At 42.4% G+C, this 21,520-nt stretch overlaps 2 protein-coding genes across 3 annotated transcripts; both read left to right on the forward strand.

The window, feature by feature from the left end:
* Positions 1 to 1,617: 1,617 nt before the first annotated feature.
* LOC102202682 (potassium voltage-gated channel subfamily A member 3) lies at positions 1,618 to 7,348 on the forward strand. The gene is made up of 3 exons (XM_005732496.1): positions 1,618 to 4,669; positions 6,166 to 6,233; positions 6,336 to 7,348. The coding sequence occupies exon 1, from the start codon at positions 1,738 to 1,740 to the stop codon at positions 3,331 to 3,333; it is 1,596 nt and encodes a 531-aa protein (XP_005732553.1). The 5' UTR covers positions 1,618 to 1,737; the 3' UTR covers positions 3,334 to 4,669; positions 6,166 to 6,233; positions 6,336 to 7,348.
* A 6,922-nt stretch (positions 7,349 to 14,270) lies between these two features.
* Positions 14,271 to 18,528, forward strand: kcna2b (potassium voltage-gated channel, shaker-related subfamily, member 2b). Of its 2 annotated transcripts, XM_005732498.1 has the most exons (3): positions 14,271 to 14,526; positions 15,265 to 15,411; positions 16,110 to 18,528. In XM_005732498.1, the coding sequence occupies exon 3, from the start codon at positions 16,214 to 16,216 to the stop codon at positions 17,705 to 17,707; it is 1,494 nt and encodes a 497-aa protein (XP_005732555.1). In that variant the 5' UTR covers positions 14,271 to 14,526; positions 15,265 to 15,411; positions 16,110 to 16,213; the 3' UTR covers positions 17,708 to 18,528. The 2 variants fall into 2 exon arrangements, with proteins under 2 accessions (XP_005732555.1, XP_013766138.1); XM_013910684.1 differs by lacking the exon at positions 14,271 to 14,526 and having other exon boundaries at positions 15,143 to 15,411.
* Positions 18,529 to 21,520: the final 2,992 nt, after the last annotated feature.

Consider the following 21,520-nt stretch of genomic DNA (forward strand, 5'->3'; position numbering starts at 1 on the left):
ATGGTGTTTTTTGTTTAGTTTTTTGCTTTGTTAGATATGACAGTTATTTTATGGTAATTTTGTGTCTTTTCAAAGCTTTTGTAGTGAAATTGTCTGTAAGGGATTTTGGGTGTAGTCACTTTATTTGAGGTGAGTGCTATACAGTGGCCCAAACTATGATGCAACCTTTGTTGTTTATTTAGTTAATTTATCGGTTTAGTTTAGCATTTAAAGGTACTTATAACAGTGTGTTTGCGTGGTACCGTGAAGGTTGACATATCTGACTCAGTAGTAGGCTGTACCCCTTTAAATGTTAAACATTAAGAAATGAAGCCAATGTAAATGTTTATCTCAACGTAGTTCAAAATGACAACATGAAAAAATAGATAAGAGAAGCTGCACTGAGTCTTTGAGTAATTCATGATCAGTTTTAGCAGCTGTGTCAAAGGACTGTTTGATGCAAGTGCTGATTCAAGCAAAGAGTGGGTTTAAACCTGTGTTTAAAGTTCTGCCTCAGACATACTTGAGTTAAAAACAAACACACAATAATATAAATGAATAGTTTGAATAGTCACCTTCCCCCCCCCCCTTTCAGTACCTCGGACAGCAACCACTCAAGTAACACCTGGAAACTGTACGCTGAAATTATACAACACTGTCTGAAGCAATAAAAAATGTTGTCATTTCTATTTGCTTGTCGTTTTCCTGCCATACTGGATAATGATAACATGAGCTTGCTTGTCAGTCACACACGTCCCCTTACTAGAAGTTTCCCATATGTGGTCAGTTTTACCAGTGTGGGGAAAAGTCACGTTTCAGATTGCCTTTTGACCATATATCATCAGACCTATCCCAGGACAGTGCTGTGTACTGTACCTGCCCTTTTGACATTCATCATTATTAAGGTCACCTGACCTTGTATCATATGAGCTGAGGTAGGATCTGCGTGTCTCTTAATGTCTTATTAATAATGATTTCTTCGGCACTTGCTTCTTTTTAAGCTTTTCACCAAACATTGACTTTAATTTTATGCTGCTGCTGTTATGTATTCATCACACATCGACCTGACTGAACTACCTCCTGTCTTTCTCATCCCTGCGCTCGCTGATCATCACTTTAACACGTACCATTGGGACTCGGCATTAATTATCTCTCAGATTTCAGACGGGATATCAATCGTTAACCATTTTCCTTGAGCCTAATTTAAATAATATTATCGCCTGCAGAATTAGGTGCAGTACTTTACCAGGACACACCCTAATTTATTTCTGGTGATGGTGCATCTTTTATGATACTTTCGAGTGGAAATGAAGCTGTGATATATTCATGAGCAGCCTATTTGAAAATATCCCATCTATGGGCAATGACCTTGTTTAAAAGGAGACTGTTTGTACTCGCCAAGTGTGTGTGAGAGAGTCTGTGTGTGTCAGCGCGCGTCTAGAAGACGGGGAGAGGGGTAGAAGAAGGTGGGCACGCCCAAACGATGTGCTGAGTGACGCCCGTCTGTTGCTTTTTCTGTATAAAGGAGCGTCCAACGATTGGAGGAGGAGGGTGAAGTTACCCAGCGCTGGCGCGTCGTGGGCGGGTGGAAGGGCTGTTTATAAACCCAGATCTTTCCTCGTGGGCGGGAAGAGCAACAGTGGGGAGTGAAAGTGAAGCGAGAGAAGAAAGTGAGAGAGACATAGAGGAGACAAGGCTGTGGTGGCGACGGCTGTGGTTGACCGGGGTCCGCGGAGGGGGCGAGGCGGCCGCCCCTGTATGCGTCTTCAACCGCGCATGGACGACCACCTCAGCCTCCTTCAATCACCCCCGCCAAGCGCAACCAAAACCCGGGGCGACAACCTGGTGAACCACGGATACACCGAGACAGAAGCCGACGTGATGACTGTTGTGGCTTGTGACAACATGCTAGAAGAGTCAGCGGCTCTCCCGGGCCACCACTCTCTGGACCGTTATGAACCGGATCACGAATGCTGCGAGAGGGTGGTCATCAACATCTCAGGGTTACGATTTGAAACGCAGCTAAAGACTCTCTCGCAGTTTCCAGAGACGCTGCTGGGTGACCCCAAGAAGAGGATGAGGTACTTTGATCCCCTCAGGAATGAATACTTTTTCGATCGGAACAGACCCAGCTTTGATGCCATCCTCTATTACTACCAGTCTGGCGGACGCATAAGAAGACCTGTGAATGTGCCCATTGACATTTTTTCTGAGGAGATACGCTTCTACGAGCTGGGCGAGGAGGCTATGGAGAAGTTCAGGGAGGATGAGGGTTTCATAAAGGAGGAGGAGCGACCGTTGCCTGAGAATGAATTTCAAAGACAGGTGTGGCTGCTTTTTGAGTACCCAGAGAGCTCTGGTCCCGCCCGGGGAATCGCAATAGTCTCAGTCTTGGTCATTCTCATCTCCATTGTCATTTTCTGCTTAGAGACATTGCCGGAGTTCAGGGATGAGAACAGGGATCCAATCACCATTGCGCCTGTGATAAATGGCACACTCCCCTATTTCATCAGCCCGTTCTCGGACCCCTTCTTTGTCGTGGAGACGTTGTGTATAATCTGGTTCTCATTCGAGCTGCTAGTGCGCTTCTTTGCATGCCCGAGTAAGGCCACGTTCTCCAAAAATATTATGAACATTATAGACATTGTGGCCATTGTTCCCTATTTCATCACACTGGGCACAGAGCTGGCAGAAAGACAAGGGAACGGACAGCAGGCCATGTCTTTAGCCATTCTGCGCGTAATTAGGCTTGTTCGGGTGTTCCGTATCTTCAAACTGTCGCGTCACTCTAAGGGGCTTCAGATTTTAGGACAGACTCTAAAGGCCAGTATGCGTGAGCTGGGCCTGCTCATCTTCTTCTTATTCATCGGTGTCATCCTCTTCTCCAGTGCTGTCTACTTTGCTGAGGCAGACGACCCAGAATCGGGTTTCAACAGCATCCCGGACGCATTCTGGTGGGCTGTTGTCACCATGACCACAGTGGGCTACGGAGACATGCACCCTGTGACAATTGGGGGAAAGATTGTGGGGTCTTTGTGCGCAATTGCTGGCGTGCTGACTATTGCCCTGCCTGTACCTGTCATCGTCTCCAATTTTAATTATTTCTACCACAGAGAAACGGAGGGCGAGGAGCAGGCACAGTACTTGCACGTGGGCAGCTGTCAGCCTTTAGCAGACACCGAGGAGCTGAGGAAGACTCGCTCTTCTTCTTCACTCAGCAAGAGCGAGTACATGGTGATAGAAGAGCACGGGATAAACAGCACGTTCAAACAGCAGCCCAACTTCCCCACCACCGCTCAGAACAACTCGCAGAATTGTGTGAATATAAACAAAAAGATTTTCACCGACGTGTAGCCATTATTTTAGAGCCATAACATTGAACACAGGACGTGGTGACGAATCAACACACAGCTGGTTCTGCCGTTGCGCACCAGCGTGTGGAAGCAGCTGTAGATCAGAAAGAAAGAAGAAGAAAAAAACAGAAAAAAGAAGCGAAAGAACGAAACCTGTACGTTCAGAGATGCTGCTTTGCTGTCCATTCAAAGAATCGGGATTTTTCATTTCAGTGGTATGAATTCATAATTCTGTGTGGTTCCATTCGCGCTTGTAAGAAGATGAAGAGCTCCTTATAAAGTTTTAGGCCTACCATTCTTCTCTGAGTGAGGGGGGTTGACCTGTTGTGAGTCGGGCAATAGTGAGTATATGTTTCACAACAGGTAGACATAGAAGCTGTATAACTGTGACAGATGTGCACAAATGTATAATACTTGAAGGGCACTCACATTGTATTAACATGCGTTATGGGTCGTGATCCGTCCATCATCGGCTATGTATAATATCCAGAATCATTTAAATATGTTTGTGTGTGCGTGTTTAAACACATGTGACGTCTGAAAAACACAGTTCAGCATATAATATCTCAATTAGAGCGTTTTGTGCTATGCCTTTATTGTGCGTTAAAGTCTAGTCCAAATGCTATTCTCTTTAAAAAAAACAACAACATATATATAAGAATTCCCAACAATTTCTTTGTATGCATTCTCCTGGTTGGCTATTTTAATGGTTAAACGTCGACATGTAAACACAGGGGCCAGCCGACTCCAGCTCTCATTATCGATGCAAGACACACGTGCAGCGAAGAAACACTGAGCTTTTTTTTTGCTCACACAAACAGTGATCAAAGATGGAGCGTGTCTCTTTTCGGATGCCTCGAATATAGCCCACTGTGATGCAGTCTCCATGGCGACGGTCGTTACCTCGGTAACCCCCCCCAGTCACCGTTACCATGGCACCTTTGTTTCCACAGTAACCGCCCAGATTGCTTGGAAGCAATATTGAAGATTTTCATCTTAATGGGTTGTCTTCGGTGTGTAAGAAGGATGTTGGGGCACCGTGCTTCGCTGCATAAAAAATAGACGCCCAAACACGCCCACTAACGCTAATCTGCAAGCCCCCCCAGTGACCAGAACAACGACACGAAACAAATCCCACCAAGGAGGTTGTTAATCACAACAGTCCTACAAAACAGCACAGGCTCGACACAGATAGCTCCAAAGCGGTCTGTCAAGAGAGGCCGAAGAAGAGACATGTGAGGAAATTGTGAATGGACTGGGAGCACATTGTCTGGCTGCCCTGAATGCGCTACTGTCGGCGTTCAGCAGAGGCTGCTGTTCTCCCACTAAAACAACTGGTAAGTTCTAAGCACTGTGGTGCTCGTCTCATTCTGAACGATCACTGTGGCGTAAGTCATAACATAAGACCCGTGCTTTTGTTTTTTGGAGATTTACAATTTACTGAATGGAAAGTTCAGGCAGGTCATTTCAATCTAACAAGTTATCATCACGAGACGCACTGACGCTAAATTAACCTGCACTCAGGTTAAAGGCCAGTCAGTTATCTACAAATCCATTTTATATCGTTATTGGGACGTAAGAAGGTTTTTGGCTTTCGTCCTTCATCGAACAATGTAGTGATGTCATGCATGCATGTATGTGTTTTAATGTTTAGACCCTCGTCAGTCTTTGTGTAGGATTTGTGATCCTCGTGTCTTTCACCTTCGGCTGACGCTGGCTAAGAAATGAGTAAGAACACCGAAGGCGTGCTCACACAGGTTGTGTACTGTGCTGCCCCCTGGTGGCCGTAATCTCCTAATTGAACAGGTGCTTTGTGACCTTTGTCATTTCTCATGGATATGAAGGGGATGTGATATTAGAAAGCAAGAGAAAAAAAGAAGGCTTGTACTTGTAATAACTGAATACATTGTCATTATTTAAAAAGTAAGAAATGGAATCTGTAATGGGGGTTTTCTGTTGTTTGCTTGGTCTTAAAAGTCTTAAAATACTCGTGCGTTTTCAACACAGTCCTATCTTTGATACCGTTGCACTGATGATCCTCCAGATTTATGTCCGTTTATGCCCAGTGTCCGCCCTGACTCTGGTCACTTAACTGAAAGCAGAGACGAGAGTGAGGCAGAGATAAAACCTTCGAAAGCCAGGACAAGGGAAATATAATTATTCTTAAACTATTGACTACGCAATTAAATGATTACACAAAATTACATCTTTTGTGTACCTTTCCAGTTAGGGATAATCATGGTAGCTTCATTTGGAGGGACACCCTAAAAGGCAAAGTGGGAGGGAGGTGCCTCAGATTAAACCTTTTCATTGATTGTTTATAAGTTTTCAATTTGATCCCTGGCATTTTTATATTTTTTCAGTGGTGAGCTCATATTGATCATCAGTTGGAAGCCTGCTCATTTCTCATGTTACATAAAATCTCTAGCAGAGGAAAACACTAATAGATCAGAAAGAGAATAAGCAGAAATGGGAGCCACTTGTTTTTCACCTAACTGGATTGGCCAGTCTGGAAGCCTTTATTTCCCGGGCCTCTAATAATCCACACGATTGTTAGAGACATTGCACACTGCAGTGCACTCATCCTTTCAATTTTTGTTCACTTCTGCTAATTTCAAGTCGACACAGGTCATTTGAGAGTTACAATCATGTCTGTCAGACTTTAATTTCCTGTCCTTAACGCTCTCCTCACTAAGACGTTATTCAGAGTTACACAGTTCTTGCCCGACTGTTAATGAGACAAAAGAAGGAAGAGAAGTAGCTTTGCTTTTGCAGAGACCACAAAACTAATAGTTTTGCTTTTCCTTCCCCATTTTGTGTTTTTCTCTCTTAGGTGAACTCTTTCTCTGCTCAGACCTCCTGGAACCCCCAACGAAACCAGTTAGACTGCCTCCCATTTAGGTAAACAAACTAAATTGATTTGATACAGGTGCTAATTACTTACTCATTTTGAAGACATTTAGATTAGCCATTAGCCTGCAGTGACCTTATTTTTCCATTTAGGGGCGATGCGACTCCGGTCTTCCTGTTGGGCCAGATTGGCCAAGTTAGCAATTGAGACAGAAATCTCTCTGGATTAATTCTTCCCGCCCTGCCTTCTTGCTCATGCTGGTGCCCTTGAACCTGAATTAACAAGTTGTGCCTATTAATCACCCTGCCACGCCCCTCCAGCGAACCACAGCTCATTCCAAAATGCAACAACATGCAGTTTTGAAAAGCTTATAATGGACACTCAACATCCAGTTTTGTAGCTGCAGTTTTGTAGCTGCTTCCGCGCTGAGGCTAAAGCACTGTGAATGGAACCATCGCAGGGTCAGAAGTTGTTGAGACAGTGACAGGATTCAGCTGCAATGGACTTTTTCACCACATGCTTTCTATATAAAATTCAAAAGGATAGATGCAGAAAACAAGACAGCAATTTTGCAAAGCACTTTCGCGTTACTGGAATATCAAGGATTTTTGCATTCTGTATTCACCTTTCCGGGAGGAGATGTTCATCATGGACAACAGCTGACCAACATTAAGACAGAAGTGGCAAAAACCAAGGCCATCCACAACTTACTGCTATAAAACTGTGATACAAATTCAACGACTGTTAGTCATTTGCCTTTGTTAGTTCTATGTGTTGTGTATTTGTAATATGTGAGACAAACGCATATGTACATGTGCTGGTCGCTGCTATTCCATTGACATATACTGTACGTGGAGGAAAATACAAAGGCGTTTATGCAGACACAAACACAGACACATGCAGCACATACACATGCCTTTGGACGGCTTTCTCCTTCCCAGAGTGCACTCTTGATTTATGGGAAAGGGCAAAATGTTGTCATGGGGCGGCTTGTTTGTTCTGTGTTATTTTTGTGCTGTCTTAAACATGACCCATGTAGAGAGTCTGAAAGTAGCCAAATTGTAAAGGAAAATGCACTCATTTACAGTTGCAAGGCAAAGTTTTAGTGCCACTTACTGATATATAATGTTGGATCATTTTCCTCAATAAATCAGTGAACAAGTTTTATACTTTTTGTTGGTCTGTTTAACTAGCTTTTAGGTAGAAATATAGACACTCTGAAAAGTTTCAGAAAACTTTCCTGCAGCTACGTCCAGAGGGATGTCTGGATTCAATACATTTCCAAAGTACATTTCCACTTTTAAGTTAACTAGAAGGGAGACTAACAACCTGTGTTTAGTATCCCTCTGCCTTTCTCTCACTCTAAATTGTTCAATAAAAGAAACCTATTAAATTTGCAGTTAAGCGTTAATAGAATGAAAATACATGAAATGTTTTATAGCTGGGCAAAGAATTAGTGACTGCCTTACCTGTGCAACATGTAATGCAATTAAGTACATGATATAAAATGGTTTAATCCTTCAGTACTGCAATATTCAATCATTTCATGGCTTTTTCTGGATTCTGCTGTGTGCAGAAATGCTGTTGGCACACAGGATGTGCCACTGTTTAACAAGTGTTTCCCGTGAAGAGCCTTGCAACGTGACAGTCTTTTAATAGTGAAAAACAGTGCTGGCCCAGAGTCCTTTGGTTACAGGAAAACACTAACACAACAGAAGAGAGAACAAAGAGAGCTCTCTGTAGCAGCAGGACCAGACAGGAAGCTTATGACGGAGTACTCCATCAATGAACTAGAAGGGCAATATTGAAAATAAAAGAGACGTCTCTCTGACAGATTTAGAAAGAAACATTTGGTGATTCCTAAATGTAATTCTACGTCAGACGTTTGGATGCCCCCTGGTTTGTCTGGTTGCACCTTAAAGAGCACTGAGCTGTGTTAGAGCACAGTGGAAAACTTCATGTCATCTCCCAGGCGAAGAGGTAAATATTAACATTGTAACAAAGGTTTGCAGCAATCATGCTGTCATGCTGTGTAAGAGAAAGTGTGCTTTATTGCTGCGACGAGCCTGCCAGTTCACTAACCACTCTGCCATCTCTCTTGGCAAAAGTGTGGCTGAAAGAATCAAACCACTATATCTTTGGTTGTCCCCTCTTACATGCGCAGCAAATCCCCCCCACAGTCTATTTGTGTTTGTTTTCATTCTTTTGCTTGTCTGTTCCTTCAGTATCAAACACAGGAGAAGGCACAATGTGGCAGTCGATCACAAAAATGATGTCATCAGACCTCACACTAGCCACAGGGCTAATGCACAACAACTCTCCATAGTAACAGGGGAGGGCTGCTGGTGGCAGATTCAGCCCTCTGCAGGTGTATTTCAGAGCTAATCTCTTGAGCTGTTGGTGTTACTGTAAACTGTGCACAGGGAAAGGTAGAGGCTAGCAAAGTCTAATTTTGTGTATCAGTGTGTTTATTAGAATTGTACACTGTGCAGACTGGGTTTCACCATCCAGGGACTCGATGTAAACAGCAAGTTTAAGTTGAAACAATTTCAATATTGTGAGCCAACATCATCCCAGCACACACATAGTATAAAACCTTCACAATCAAAATGCCAACAGATCTTGAAGGGAGATGATGGAATGTCCCTTTGGATGTTTCTGGTCACCTGTGATCAGAGGAAAGAAGTCGTAGACACAAAATTTACATACATTTTCCAAGGTTAATATTATCACAAGAGACACTGCACTTTGGGGCAAATTTTAATCCATAATTTGTTCCCTTTTGAGTCTTTTTTGGCTTCTACTAACACTTTAGGGGAAAGTCTGGATCATTAGCTGCAAAATGCTCCTCGCTTAATAAATATGAAGCAACTGAAACAGCTGCATACTGTGGCCCAAACCAATGCTTTCAGGGATGGGAATAGAGAAGCTGAGGCCCAGGCTGGTAAACAGTGAGCCAGAAGGTCTACAGAGCCCTCATTACAAGTAAATCCCCTCCATACAGCCTTCACACATCATCTTTCTCACTTCATTTGATTTTCAGAATTAGAATTTTCAATTTTCGTCTGTTGTTTTTGAGAAACAGCACGACTTTAAGACATGAGCGGAAAATATAATCAAATAACTCCACAGAATAAATTTCTATGTCCACAGAGTGCCAGGACTTATCAATTATCAACACATGGGTAAGCTTTTTTAATCATTCCCATTGCATACTTTGGTATATTTGAATGTTATTCTCTAAAATATATGCTTATGCTTTCGACTCGAGGCGAGATCAGTTTGTTGATGATTACATTTTTAATTTTATGTTAATTTAAACCATTTTTTATTTATTGGCTGCTTGACATCTTCTAACAGTACCAACAGCTAATTGTTATTTTTAATCATGATTACACTTTGTCTTAAAACCAGAGTCCAGATTAGAGTGAACACACTAATGTTCTAAAGGAAGGTGTCGACTGATTTCAGCTTCAAAATTCTTCATAAAAGAACTTTCACAATAAACTCGTGACTTTCTTAACATAAAGTATAATAAAGCATTTTATGCCCTGGTCATGTGACACAGTACACACGCCTCTTGTTGTTTTTTCCTCTAGTGACTCCCAGTTGTGTGATATTTCCCTGTTCGCTTGCAGAGCCACAGTCTTGGCACTGCAGGAAACGATGGTTGCTAAGGATGATGATGCTGTTGCTAGTGCTTCCACTAAAATCAGATTATTTCTTACTGCTGATTGGCTGATCAGTACCAGTTTTCAGCCGCAGGCGTAGCAGAGAACACAGGACTCCCTGTCCAGTTCTGTATACAAATGCAGAGAAAGAAATACCTTAGAAATACAAATATACACAGTCTGACACATGCGGGCCTGCAAGAAGATTTAGATTAAGCAAGAGCAGGATGTTCATTTGCAATCTTTTGCTGCCAAAACAAAGAGACAACTGGTAGAGAGGCTGACAGTTTAACACAGAGACACAAAGACGCTCCTGCATTCTGCTGCATGACTCATCACTGTCACCGTGACCTTTATCTGCTGCCCTCTCCACCTCTGTTCTTCCATCCCTCCCCTTCGTTTTCATTTTCTGCACCCCTCATTTCTGCATTTCCTGATGGCCTTTTTTCCATCCTCCCTAATCTAGTGTCTTCTGATCCATAAATATAAGCTCTTCCTGACACAATTTCCACCATTTCTCTGGTGTCTTTCCCAATAGTTGTTTTTCCACAACTCTTAGTAATATAATACAAATATACACAGACAGACTACAGGCAGACTGGTGCTTGATGCTTGTGGCTGACAGACTATGGTTTGTATACATTAACTGTTCATTTAGCTGAATTGTCCAGACAGAGAGCACTTAACTGCTGCCCACAGTTTCAGAAATTCCTTAGGGAAAATGAATGTTCAGTGGACGTGTCAGGCCACCAAGAGCCTCCATGCAAAGGTGATGTTTTAATATGTTGCTTATAGATTCAGCAGCAAATATCTAGTGATACAGAATACATGCCATTTGTATACTCCTCTCTTTGCTAAACCACACCCTCCAGATCAGCAAGATCATTGATTTTCTCTTGTTTTCTAAGGTGGAGAAAACAACGGAAAGTGAAACCACATCTAGAATCAATACCGGAGCACTCTGCTCTGGAGGTAAGGACATATCTCATCGTGAAAACCGGTTGCTTTCAACAGACAGGTATAGAACTTGCAAGGTCATTTTCTAAATATAGAGAGAGACCCCAGGGGGAGACATGCAGAGAACGTGAAGAGTGGGTGGAGAAAATGAGAGGAAAAAGAGGGATGAATGGCCAGAATAAGCTGATGAACTCCTTGGTGTGTCATACAGGAGCCGAGTTCTGCAACAAAGATTCGTTTATTTTTGTTCTCCATTTACATTAACTGCAGTTTCAGAAACATATTCATAATCATTTATACATGTATAAAGAAATGTGTGTGTTTTTGCACATGGATTTTTGTGGGCTTGAAGCCACAAAGAAACAGGGAGTCAGTATGTTAAGGAATGTACCGATAACAACAGCTCATCACTGCACGTGTGAGTGTGTTGCATCTAGTAAGATATCACCTGCTGCAGCACCAGCAGAGGTCACACAGGACAAAGCTCCTCCCTGCAGTCGTCTGTCATAACTTAGATAAACAACCTCTCTCCCTCACTCGGTCTCGTTCTCACTCTTCCAGTCATGCATGAGAAAGGCTGGAGATTTTAGGTGTGCGTGTCCGACACACATATCCTAGTCGTGCCATAATCATTTCAAAATACTCGTATGCCCTTCTCTTGCAGGAATAATGGTTTCTGCGTAACCTCTGCACTTAGATGTTATCCCGAGTATTAAGACTGTATCCATCATATTTACTTCCTCTAATCCATCTTCTAAAAAAGAAAGAAAGAAAAAACAAACAAACAAAACAGAGTGCTTGGGTAGCATTTTGGAGCATAAGCTCCAATAAATTCACTGGCTATCACAACATGGTACATATTTAATACAGTGAAAAATAATGTTTGCATGGTTATTGCAGTCATGTGGGGTCAATAGTTGGGAAGCAATCTAAAGTTTCCCTTTCAGATTTTATCTGTCCTGCTTGGCTAAACATAAAACACAATCAATGCTCCTATTAGGTTCAGACTTGGCATAACCTGAAGGTAAGAGGGAACTGGAGATGGATCTGGCTATCTGGAAGGGTTTGGGTCTGTCAAACTCTGGGTAAACTGTGTGGCATTGATATAAAACTGTTTATACTTTATATGTCTATGGGCATTCAAAGCCCAGCACTGTACCAGCTAGGAAATACCCACTTTATGATTTAGGTCAAGACTTCAGTTACCACTGCATTTTTTGTTGATATATATATATATGTATATGGTTTCATCTGAAGTATAGATATGCGTTGTATCGCTTCAACATAGTACAACAGTAATTAATAGTGGGATTCCAATAAGACTTTCAGTTAGCTGATGATTTTTTTATTTGGTTAAAGAAATAAAACGATTTTTAAAAAATGTATTCATGGTTTAGAACAGTGAATTCTAACATGAAAAACTGATGTTGGATCTTAAAACAAAAACACAAAACAGCTGCAAGAATTAAACAAACCTCACGTCACTGGGACCCTTTCTGAATCCCATATTCTATAACATGCTCTACGTGCACTCTTCCTCATCCCGTGAGTGAAAGTGTGTTTAGATAATTGCTTTCAACATGTTGGTGGAAGATGAATCATTGTTCTACTGACACCCAGCGCGGGATATTGGAAGCTGGGCTTGCTCCTGCATTTAGAAATGGGCTGTGTTCATTTACATTCACAAACAACTGAAGACTTAAGAGTTCCAGGGCATTTATCAGTAGAACCTGATAACACCAGAGTGGCAAATACAGTGCAGTACCGTAAAAAGTATTTGTTCCCTTCCTGATGTCTTATGGTTTGTATTTATCACACTTGCTTCATCATGCTTCAGATCATCAAATAAATTTAGATAAATGCAGTTTGCAGATGTAGTTATTAAAATGATTATTTCATTTCGGGGAAGAGGAACGGGCCAAACCTAGCTGTGCTGTTTAAATCCAAGCTATAAACCAAGTCAGCTTGAGCCTCATGGCATTAACTGATGCCTGGACATTCTCCTTCAGGATTTTCTGATAGAGAGCAGAATTCATGGTTACATCATTTAGAGCAAGTCGTCCAGGACCTGAAGCAGCAAAGGAGCCCCAGATCATCATGCTACCACCACCATGTCTGACTGTTGGTATGATGTTGTTCTTATGAAATGCTGTGTTGGTTTGGGGACTCAAACCTTCCAAAAAGTTCAACTCTTGTCTTGTCAGTTCACAAAATATTTCACCATGACGTTATTTGGTGAATGCAAGACGAGCCTTGGTGTTCTCAGTGGTTTTAACTATGTAGCTCTCCCATGGATGCCACTTTTGCCCAGTTCCTGTCCAATTTTTGAAACATGAAGGCTGTCCTTAACTCATGCAAGTGAACCCTGCAGTTTTTTTTAGATGTTGTTCTCAGTTCTTTGGTGACCTCCCAGGTCATTGATTTACTCTTGGAGTAACTGTGGTATGCTGGCCACTCCTGGGAAGGTTCCAGGATATCTCCATTTGTGGGTAATGGCTCTCACCAGTGGTTTACTGGAGTCTCAAAGCCTTGGAAATGGCTTTGTAACCCAAAGTGATAGATGTCAGTGACTTTGTTTCTCATCTGTTCCTGAGTTTCTTTAGATTATGATTGTGGTGATTCAATTTGAGATCTTTTAGCCTCTTTCACTTTGTCAGACATGTTCTACGTAAGTGATTTCTCGATTGTGCAGGTCTGGCAGTAATCAGGCCTGGATATGGCAAGTGAATTTGAACTCAACTTTTCAACAAATGAGCTTAATCACAGTTGATAACGAGGTGGGCAATTACTATTTTAAATAGGGCCAGTCAGGTTTGGACAGGTTTTTTCCTTCATAAATAGAATAATTTTAAAAATGCAATCTTTTAAAGTGTAATCTTTCTTTCACACACACACACACACACACACACACACACACACACACACACACACACACACACACACACACACACACACACAAAGCGATCAGGACAGGGGTGTTTCTATGTCATACATATTATAATCATTGGAGAGACATGAATCCCAAAACTATTCAAGACCGTCAAAAATAACTTTGAGCACCTGGGATTTTGTTGTTTTGTGCATTAGCTGTTTAAACGTGTAATTTCCCCTACAATTCTCCCTCACTGTTGTTCACGGTGTTTTTGTGCCTCTCTTTAGCCCAATTCTAATTTGTTATGTGGATATATACCCACATCGGAAACACAACAGAAGCCAAGTCATTAACAACATTTTATCACTCAAATTTTTTCGGACATTCTCTGCCTCTAAGGGTTTTTTTCTTCTTCTTCTTCCCCTTAATCTCTTCTGAGCAGCGCGTGTTTTGCTTAGAAACGCTTCCACTCTCTAGTGGGCGATGCTTCCTCTTTAATGTGGAAGCGTGAGGACAGGAGTGTCGGGGGGTGGGGAGCGCAAAGGGATGGGGCGAGGCGCACAAGAAGCTTTTAGTATGCGCTGCAATGCCTAACTGCAGCCCACGCATCTCTACTATGGTGAATTATGGTGAAATATGAGAAACACGGGAAGAGCCGGCAGCTCAAAAACAGTTAGACGTGATGAGATGACACAGCCGCTGGACTGATTAGTCAAATAGGGGAAGAAGGGCACATATGAAGAAATAGACGAACGACCTCAAGACACCTTTTGAGAAGAGAAAAACTGGATTTAACAAACATTAATAGGCTACATGCGTCTGCACAACAACAAGACAATCGCGGTGAATTCCTGCATGCCATTAGCCTATCTGAAATAATGCTGCCTGTACTCGGACAGATAATGCTATGCTGCTTTGTTTAGTGCATGGAGACTGTTGTGGATTTCCATGATCCGCACAGGATAGGGCTGCAAATGGCTTGAGCATGTCCGGCACCTGCCCCTCCAAACTAACTCGCGCTTGCAGTCAACTACAACATTTTGCATTTAATGTCTGAAAATGCATGAACTTGGCTGCTTGGACTCACATTTATTAGCAATAGTTTATTTCGCCATCAGAGGGTTGGTTTCATCCATGGAGTTGTGAATGCATTCTGTTTCTTAGTGATGTGCATCACTGGTGTAGTCATATGGATTTTCCCCATCCGAAAAAAAGGATGGTGATATTTACGTTGAAATAATTAAAAAGTAACATTTTTTTAAACAACTTAGGAATCAAACAGGTGATTTCTTAAATCTCCTCGGCGGCTTTCACAGTATCTTTTCTTCACTGATGCCAGGCATCAAGGCTGTCGTTGTTTTTGTTTTGGGCGACGGCAGTGCCATGTTAAATTTAACTAATGCCAGGATTTTCAGTGTGTTTAAGTGCAAACCACTTGCCCCCACCGTCGTCCCCGACCAGCTTCAGCCTGTAGCGTAGCTGCATCTCGGCATGTGCCCGCTGGTCACTGAAGCGATGGAGGTAACTCCTGCATCCTCACACCTTGTCCCCTCTCCCATTCCCACTGCCGCCTTGCTGCAGCGCCAGAGCTTCGGATGATATATGAGTGACAGGAAGGAGCTGCTTGGACCGAGGGGAGTGACTCAGGACCGGGCACTCTGCTTAAGATTTACCAGCAGAGGACAGAGACTGTAAACAAGCCCAATACGTGCCTGTGAAAAGTAGCAGGTAGGGGCTTTTGATTGATTGATTTTTTCAGACCTTATTTTAAAAATCAAAAGCTGAAACAAGTTTTTTGGGTTTTTTTGTGGACCACCGTTGCTTTTGTGCAGCTGCTAATGAACAGAACAGATGTGTGTTATGTCAAACACGTGAATTGACAAATCTCCCAAAATCTTCTCTACTGAAAAAACTACGAAGTTTATTAATTTAGGTAAGATTTGTTTTTCAGCATTGGTAGGAAATGCTGGTAACACCAGATTTATAGAGGAAACTCATCTCAGAGACTGTGGAGCACTGAGCTCATAATCAGATTTGTTGGTTGTAATTGCACCCTGTGAGAGTGGATACTGTATTACTGGCCTGCATATTGATCCTGCAGTGTGCTCATATGAGGGAGAACTCATAACCTAATACACAGACACAATGGAGCCAGCGCTCGCAAATGGTTCTGCCCCCACCAACTTGTTATTTTCAAATGCTCTGCTTTCAAGGCTTTGAAGTAACATGGCCTTTCTGGGAAATAACAGCAGCTGAAAAATGTTTGGTTTAAAAATTGACAAAATAAGTGGATCATAAATGTTTGCCAGTGAATACAAGTTTCTGAACAAGTTATTCGTTTAAAGTCCCATAGAAAGTAGAGCGTGAAGCATGTGCTGATCACATTAATATTAAACCTACCTCTGCTTTCTGTCTGTTCCTTTTAGCAGGCAAATCTGCCTGACTGTACAAGTGTGTGGAGCCTTTACCTACTTGTGGCCCAGCGTGGCCCCGCCCGGTCTGAAAGCTGCAGGTCCCATCTTCTTCCATCATGACGGTCGCTACCAGCGACCCTGCGGATGAAGCAGCAGCACATCCAGGTCAGTCTCATGACCATTACGACTCGGATCCGGATCATGAATGCTGCGAGAGGGTTGTCATTAACATCTCAGGCTTGCGCTTTGAGACACAGCTGAAGACACTTTCCCAGTTTCCAGAGACACTGCTAGGTGATCCTAAAAAAAGGATGAGGTATTTTGATCCGCTCCGGAATGAATACTTCTTTGATCGGAATCGACCAAGTTTTGACGCTATTCTGTATTATTACCAGTCTGGAGGGAGACTGCGCCGGCCTGTTAACGTGACTCTTGACATTTTTTCTGAGGAGATCCGGTTTTATGAATTGGGTGAAGAGGCTATGGAAATCTTCAGGGAGGATGAAGGTTTTATAAGGGAAGAGGAGCGGCCTCTGCCAGAAAACGAGTTCCAGAGACAAGTGTGGCTTCTGTTTGAATATCCAGAGAGCTCAGGACCAGCTCGCATCATTGCCATAATCTCTGTCATGGTGATTCTTATCTCTATTGTCAGTTTCTGTCTGGAGACACTGCCACTTAATCGAAACGAAGATGAGATGTATAACTCACTCCAGTCCACATACAACACCACCACTCCATCTGCAAGCTTTTATTTTACAGATCCTTTCTTCATTGTTGAGACGCTTTGCATCATCTGGTTCTCTTTTGAGTTCCTAGTTAGGTTCTTCGCCTGTCCCAGCAAAACTGGATTTTTTGGCAACATCATGAACATCATTGATATTGTGGCAATCATCCCGTACTTCATCACCCTCGGCACAGAACTAGCAGAGCGGCCAGAGGATGGCCAGGCAGGCCAGCAAGCCATGTCGTTGGCTATTCTCCGTGTCATCCGTCTAGTTAGGGTATTTCGTATCTTCAAACTCTCACGTCATTCCAAGGGACTCCAGATCTTAGGGCAGACACTGAAGGCCAGCATGCGTGAGCTGGGCCTCCTCATCTTCTTCCTGTTCATTGGTGTCATCCTCTTCTCTAGTGCGGTCTACTTTGCAGAAGCAGACGAGCCAGTTTCTCAGTTCAGCAGCATCCCAGAGGCCTTTTGGTGGGCAGTGGTTTCCATGACAACCGTAGGCTACGGAGACATGGTCCCAACAACTATTGGGGGGAAGATTGTGGGGTCTCTCTGTGCAATTGCCGGTGTGCTGACTATTGCACTGCCTGTACCGGTCATTGTATCAAACTTCAACTACTTCTACCACAGAGAGACAGAAGGTGAGGAGCAGGCACAGTATCTGAATATGCCAAGTGTGCCTAAAGCCAGCTCAGCTGACGAGCTGAAGAAGAGCGGTCGGAGCGGCAGCGGATCCACTCTCAGTAAGTCTGACTATGTGGAAATCCAAGAGGCAGTGAACCACAGTATGGAGGACTTCAGATCAGAGGCCAGGAAAACAGGAAACTGCACCCTGGCCAACACTAACTATGTAAACATCACCAAGATGCGTACAGATGTATAATGCAAGCTCGGATGATTTACTTCTGCTGGGATCTACAATAACTGTAGTGGGAAGCTAAAGGTCCGCATACTGATAAATGTATGGGGCCCAGTATAGGAGTACAGAGCAGATCAGTGAGATTAACGTGGAGAAAGGGTCAGTAGAGAAGACCACATCCTCTCCCACATCATGTTCATACTATAGAACTGTCAGCTGTCGTATTCACGACATTGTTAGTGTTTGCATGGAGTTAGTCTTACCTGTGAAAGTAGTTATCCTGCCTCCAACAGTAGCAAAATTGTAGCCTAACCATAATAATCAATAATAACAATATAAAAGGACCACTAATTTTTTTATCTTCTTTCTCTAATTGCTGCACAAAGGATGCATGATAACAATATTCCAACAATATTACAGACGTGTCATAACTTATAAAACAGGCCACTCGATCAGCATTCATGGGCAGCTTTAATCTGCTGCTCTAACTGCCAAGGTCCAGATACACAGAAAGATCATTTCAACCAGATCACAGCTGTCCTCTCGAGGGAACACCGAATTAAGAAAGAAAGAACGAGAGTGCAGCACCAATATGCAGATGGCCATGTGCACTAGTATTCATTCCCTTGCTACATCTTGTCTAGTACAAGCTAGCAGAGACAGGTAGATACCAACAGCCTGTAATTCTGTACTGCTATAGCACACCACATTCTTTTCCTGCCATTTCTTCTTGATGAAGTTCAAAATGATTTACAATGTCTATGCAGGGTGCGTGACTCTCTCCACTCGAAGCCTTTTCTTGCCTCTAATTAGTGCAGATTAGCAGGTGAACAGCAGAACACTGAACAGAGTGAATGTCTTAACGTATTCTACTATTGAGTGTTTTTAATATAATTAATTTATGATCAACGTGGTCTTATTACATATATTTTCATGGCCTTAATGTTGAATGAAATGCTCTTTTAGTGTTCTGGGTGAGTTTCCAGCCTCTTTGCTGTAACCTTAGACACGCAGTTAAACGTGTTCAGCTTGACATCACTGCCCAAAATAAACGTTGCAGTTCTTGACTTCAAAGCATTCCATGTGTGTAGGAATAGATACAATGATTTTGTGGGCAAATTGCTGACATTCTGTTGCATATATCAACACAGCTTAGGTCTCATGATCAACTGAAATGTATATATGTCATTTTTAAGCTTCAGCTGTAGTGCCAGCATTTGAGTTTACTGCAAGTCTGCTTACGACGTCTTTAGCAGTTAGCTGTTAAAACAGAGTAATCTGACCTAATCAAGCTGCTTCACAGCGTTATCCTTTAATGGCCTCCATCTAAGGCAGACATGAAAAGGGAACATTTGTTTTCCTCTGAAAGTTGTTATGTGCAACCACCTGCTAAATTGGATCTTGGTTTGGCCCAACATATTTAACTAACCAAAACTTTTGCAGTTCTGATTTTGCAAAGCTGCATGTCCTCAAAAGTAATCATTGTTGCATGCATTAATATAAGTAATATTTGACAATAAAGAAAGGAAAACGTACTTAATTACATACATGGAAAGTTCTAAGCTAGAGAGGGTAGTGTGTTCATGTGGCAGCTTATTAGCTACCTCCAGCATAGGAGATGAAAGTGATATCAAACTATGATCCGCCCTGTGGATACTAACAACATCCCAAACTCTTCACTTTTCTATTTGTTATAGTCTGTTGCAGTCATGACCTAGTATCTCTGTATCATGAAAGCGCACCGTCTGCTGGCAGCTCAGTGGATGCACTGAGATTCATAGCTGATCAGTCAGAGTTTTTGCTCACCCAAGTGTATTTGTAATGCTCCAAGGATCTGTCTGAGTGCTGCCATCTCTAACATATAGGTCCATCAACCTCGGTGTGTAATATTTTGTGGGTGAGAGAGCTTATGAGAGAGAAATAGACTCAGACACAAAGAGACTGTGAGAGAAACGTAGAGCTTTCAGAGACACACAAGCTGACGTCACTGCTCTCAAATGCTGCTCCCCTTGTTTCCAGGCTAGAATGACAATGGTGCTCAGCGTTAGCACAGTGTTTACAGCCTATGTACTGCATATATTAAACACATGCACATAGTATATTAAACAAAGCAAACTGAAAGGAAACACTCCGTTGTGATGATGTCCACAAGTGCGTGTGGACCTGTGAGATAAGCTACAGTGTCTGCAAAGGCAAGTTACTGAAGACTTAAAATATAAGGAAGTAGAGCAAAGTCTGTGAAGGGAAGTATGATCATTCAAGTGAGACAACACTGCCGCAATTTTCTCCCTTGTATTTTTCTTATGTGTATTTGCATTACTATGAGCTGCTCCTGTGCACAGGAACACCTACGTATATATGTCACTTCAGGCTTAGGCTGGACGCTGTCTTTGCTGCTCTTCTTAGCAAGCATACAACACCTGAAATGACAACAAACTCTCAGAGAAACCAACAGCGTGGCACATCAGGATCTAAGTCATGGATAACACGGCTTTGCTGTACTGCACAACACGAGTGGACTTGTACACGGACACACATTCATACAAACACTGGGCATTTTAAAACGTACAGACAGTGTACACAGATGCTTACCCGAGAGATGTAATCTTATGGACATGTCTGGCAGACGCATTTCTGCCACAACGGACCTAAACCTGCCGATTGTGGGGTTTGCACAACTGTAGCCATGTAAATGTATCTAAGAGTTAGAGCTGCTTTAATTATGTCGTCAAGTACCTAATGCTTTAGAACCCGACTCTGCCGTGTGTAGGTTCCTGCGTAATAGAAAATCCATGAAACTAATTTGCTTTGTCAGAAATGATAAAATCCTGTTGTTTTTCACTCTGTTTTTGTATTAATTAGCTGCCTTTGAGCCTCAGAAGTGGATGGACTGAGGTTTGATGCAGAGCTTGGTCAAATAAATCCTGTCTCAGTACAAAGTTACTCTCAGAAAACCAGTCGCTCTGCTCTGTCTTCTTCAACTGTTTGACAGGCAAAAACGTGTGTGAATGAAATATAAGATAATCCTCAGCTCACTGACTGTGTTGTTGTCTATACTTACAGCTGTCTATGCTCACTATATGTACAAGGATTTATCTGCTATTGTATGCAAAAGAAGGAACTAAGAATCAAGCTGTATATTATTACACCCAAAGAAATATGGATTTGAATGTCTGTCCTTATCATGTCCTATGAACATAAACTAAAAACAGAAAATATCTATTCAGAGATACTTTCATTATTTAAAATAAATGTATATTATAAAGTTATTATGAATTATACTGGTCTCATTGATAACATCAAGAATATATTTATGCCAACATGCAGCTACTGTTGTGTTTTTCTCATGTGGATTCACACCGTGGTGTCCTATAAGCAGCTGTCACAGAAACGATAGTGAAATCGGCTGTGACATCATTTTGTGTGAGAAAGAAAACAAAACAAAAAGGAAAAAGCTGTAACAGAGCGTATACATCGAGGGAACCGCTACTGGAGCATCTGCTCTCATGTCCATTACATAAGGTGTATCAACCCTCACCACCTAAATGGTTTCGTGTCCCGCTTTTCGCCTTAAGTGAATCTTGTGCTCTCTGTGGATTACTGAGAAAGCAAAGTGGCCTATTTATAAAACCAGCAAGGAGGGGAGTGAGCGAGAGAGAGCAAAAGGCCCTCGACTTGTAATTCATCAGAGTGGGACAAGTGCAAACATTTCTCTGAATCAGAACCATTTGGCTCTCCCCCTTGTACCTGGTTTGTTTCTCCTCACGTCGCCTTGCTCACTTGTCAATATTCCAGTCATATTGCCCACTAGTGGTTCCTCCTCCCTGCAGGGTTATT

Source organism: Pundamilia nyererei, unplaced genomic scaffold (genome assembly GCF_000239375.1).
Source record: "Pundamilia nyererei isolate P.nyererei 1_Seehausen unplaced genomic scaffold, PunNye1.0 scaffold00047, whole genome shotgun sequence".
NCBI classification, from domain to species: domain Eukaryota; kingdom Metazoa; phylum Chordata; class Actinopteri; order Cichliformes; family Cichlidae; genus Pundamilia; species Pundamilia nyererei.

Bases quoted from the DNA above. Each gene is read 5' to 3' on its own strand.
- LOC102202682 (XM_005732496.1), top strand. From the start codon at position 1,738: ATGCGTCTTCAACCGCGCATGGACGACCACCTCAGCCTCCTTCAATCA.
- kcna2b (XM_005732498.1), top strand. From the start codon at position 16,214: ATGACGGTCGCTACCAGCGACCCTGCGGATGAAGCAGCAGCACATCCA.